The sequence below is a fragment of the Sinocyclocheilus anshuiensis genome, unplaced genomic scaffold (genome assembly GCF_001515605.1).
Source record: "Sinocyclocheilus anshuiensis isolate Anshui unplaced genomic scaffold, SAMN03320099.WGS_v1.1 scaffold392, whole genome shotgun sequence".
Lineage (NCBI taxonomy): Eukaryota > Metazoa > Chordata > Actinopteri > Cypriniformes > Cyprinidae > Sinocyclocheilus > Sinocyclocheilus anshuiensis.
Window position 1 is genome coordinate 3,895,763 of NW_015557091.1, and position 3,317 is coordinate 3,899,079.

The following is a 3,317-nucleotide window of genomic DNA, read 5'->3' on the forward strand; positions in this document are numbered from 1 at the left end:
GCCTTTGGATGGAGATTTACTGCTGATCACAGAACCGTGCTTCACTGAAAGATACGCATGACAATCGCAGCTTCTGTCAAATCACGATCTCGATTCCATTTCGATTTATCGTGCAGCCCTAATGGCAGCATTCCAGGAACACTTTCCTGATCTTAACAACCAATATCCTAACACCCACAGAGGTGCTCAAAATAGCACACTAGAATACTACTCTCATTATTTTTGCAGTATGTATACTGTGCACAATATGTGAACCTTCTGTACGCACAGAATGCCCAGATGATTTAAAGGGGTCATATGATGCGATTTCAAGTTTTCCTTTCTCTTTCATTAAATACTGTTTTTTGAACATTAAAGCATGTCAACATATTCTGTTACACCAAATACACAAAATAATGATCTTTAAAAAAGCATCATATGACCCCTTTAAAGGAATAGTTCACCTAAAAATGAAAATTTGCTGAAAATGTAATCAATGTAAATGCGTATGTTTCTTCATCAGAACAGATTTGGAGAAATGTAGAATTACATCACTTGCTCCTCTGCAGTGAATGGGTGCCCAAACAACTGATAAAAACATCACAATAATCCACAAGTAATCCAGACGACTCTAGTCCATCATTTAACGTCTTGTGAAGTGAAAAGCTTCGTGTTTGTGAGAAACAAATCTATCATTATGGCATTAAACTATCACTTCTGGCCAAAATACCAGTCCATAATCCATAATAACATTTCCTTAAGCAAAAAAGTTCATCCCCTGTTGTCCTCTCACTTCAAAATCCAATCCATTCATTTGTTTAGAACTGTTTTCTCTTGTAATATTATGCAATATTATGGAAAGAGGACTCCAACATTGCTTCTGACTAATTTAGCTGGATGCAGAGGTTTTAAAGTTAAAAATGTCTTAATGATGAATTTGAGCTTTTCATTTCACAAGATGATAATTGATCACTGATGTCACATGGACTATTTTAACGATGTCCTTACTATGTTTCTGGGCCTGGGAATGTTTCAGTTGCATTGCTGTCTATGCAGGGTCAGAAAGCTCTCAGATTTCATCAAAATTATCTTAATTTGTGTTCCGAAGATGAACGAAGGTCTTACGGATTTGTAACGACATGAGAGTGAGTAATTAATGACAGAATTTTCATTTTTGGGTGAACTATCCCTTTAATTATCCATCTCACAGTATTGCTTTGATACAAGTTTTAGTAAACTTTAAGCTATAGTTTCACAAAATGTTTATACGTCCATCTGACTAGTAAAATTAAAATGTATGACTCTGCAAATCCATTAAAATAATTTACAACAACTGCAAACAAATAATGAATTGTGATTTTTATCTTAACGTTTTTTTTTTATGATGCGTTTTAACTAGTCATACACAGGCATGTGCAACAACAATAATGTGCATAGTCCTGATCTACTGTCTTAACATAATATGCATGTAACATAATATAATTTATTGTCAATAATATGGTTAGTTTCTATTAATATTGAAGGCTATATGCTTATTGTGGAATCAACAGGGAATAGGAAATTTTGGGTAGTGGCAAACCACTAAAAAATGGATTAAAAACTACTACAAAATACTATGCACTGGTCCACATACTAATAAAAAAAGGTATGTAGAATATAGTCTAAACTGCACACTACTCTATGTACTTCAACGGCCATACACAAACACACAGCAGGAATGTTGAATAAAGGGACCACTGCAAAACAGTCTGTTGTGGAATGTTGAAACTGTACACATTGTATTGTCATGAAAGACTGATATAAGAATGCAAAATAACCAACATTTATTACAATAAGTGACTTAAGAAGAAACTTTGACCTGAAACACTCAGCCTGAACTTTCATACTTCCAGATAAAACAACAATGTAAACACAGAACTGCGGTTACTTTTAAAGGGAACTTATGGACATTAATAAAGTTGGATAAAAAGTTGAGGATTTTCACATGAAAATGCGACGACCTAACACTAAGAAATAAGTCAAGTCTTCTTTCCCCAAGTACTGCATTAATGTTTATTTAGTACCACAGATTCATCTCAACGCACATCAGCCTGGCAATATAACAATACAGGTTCTTTTTTTGTTATGATACAGTGTTTATACCTCGATATCCGGCAGCTCCTTGCTCAGCATTCGAGCCATGTTTCCTCCAAATTAAAACGAAGGAAGATCAAATGAAGCCAGAGCAATAAAAGTGCTTGTATTCCGACGACAGTCCCGCTTTCGAACCGTACAGGTTTACTTCCAGAATTTACTCGACGTCTTTCTTGGGAAACCACGACGTATGACTACGTATATAGTCAGAATGGCTGAAAATCGTCCACTGCGACATCGAATTGACCGTTCAAGCAACCGCATAGATGTCTAGAGCTTTTTGAGGGGCTGGTGGGCACCTGTGGAGGGTCTTTCAGACGGCAGATAAAGTTTGTTTGACGCTAACTTTCTGCACACTGCACAGCGCGTGAGGACACCGTGTTCACTAGCAGCTCTTGGTCAAGTCAAGACGCGGAAACACAATGCTAACTTTGATTCCTAATACCAATACATTGATGTTCAATAATGGTGTGTGTATGTATATAAAATATTATTATTATTACTGCTATTATTTTTACATTGGCCCTTGATAAGGGGTTTTGGGTGGCTGCCAGGCGTTGCTCTTGAGTTGCAAGGTGTTTTGAAATCTTGTTAGCCTGTTGCTATGGGGTTTCTAGGGTGTTAGGTATGCACATTACCTTTTATTCGTTAAATATAAAGTTAAAGGGGTCATATGATGCTGCTAAAAAGAACATTATTTGGTGTAATGAAATGTGTTTATGCGGTTTAAAGTTAAAAAACATTATTTTCCACATACTGTACATTATTGTTTCTCCTCTATGCCCCGCCTTTTTGAAACGCGTCAATTTTTACAAAGCTCATCGATCTGAAAAAGCGAGGTGTGCTGTGATTGGCCAGCTATCCAATGCGTTGTGATTGGCCGAATACCTCAAGCGTGAGACGGAAATGTTACGCCCCTCACATACTGTTGATGCCGTGTCCCGGCCGGAGCGACGAGACAAAAACATTAAAACCCATTACAAACGAGGCATTTGTTGCATCCAGTGGGGACATAATTACTGATTATAATGACTTATACTGTCTTTTTACGTGTTGCGTTGCATTGCATCGCGCCGAGTAAACATAAAACTCTGTCTGCATTTATGATCAGAGAAATTACAAACAAGTGACTGCCCAAAACTCGCGTTTGAATCATCAGTGGCAAATCCTTTAAATGAAAACGTACTTACGTGAATCAGAACTGC

The 3,317-nt window shown here is 36.9% G+C and overlaps 1 protein-coding gene across 1 annotated transcript in view; it reads right to left on the minus strand.

Moving 5' to 3' along the window:
* LOC107677268 (dihydropyrimidine dehydrogenase [NADP(+)]-like) overlaps positions 1–2,484 on the minus strand; it is a 186,546-nt gene extending 184,062 nt beyond the window's left edge. The window contains exon 1 of the mRNA XM_016472113.1: positions 2,122–2,484. Within this exon, the coding sequence (XP_016327599.1) occupies positions 2,122–2,160 (39 nt within the window). The 5' untranslated portion in view covers positions 2,161–2,484. The remainder of the gene's footprint in view (positions 1–2,121) is intronic.
* Between the last annotated feature and the right edge of the window lie 833 nt (positions 2,485–3,317).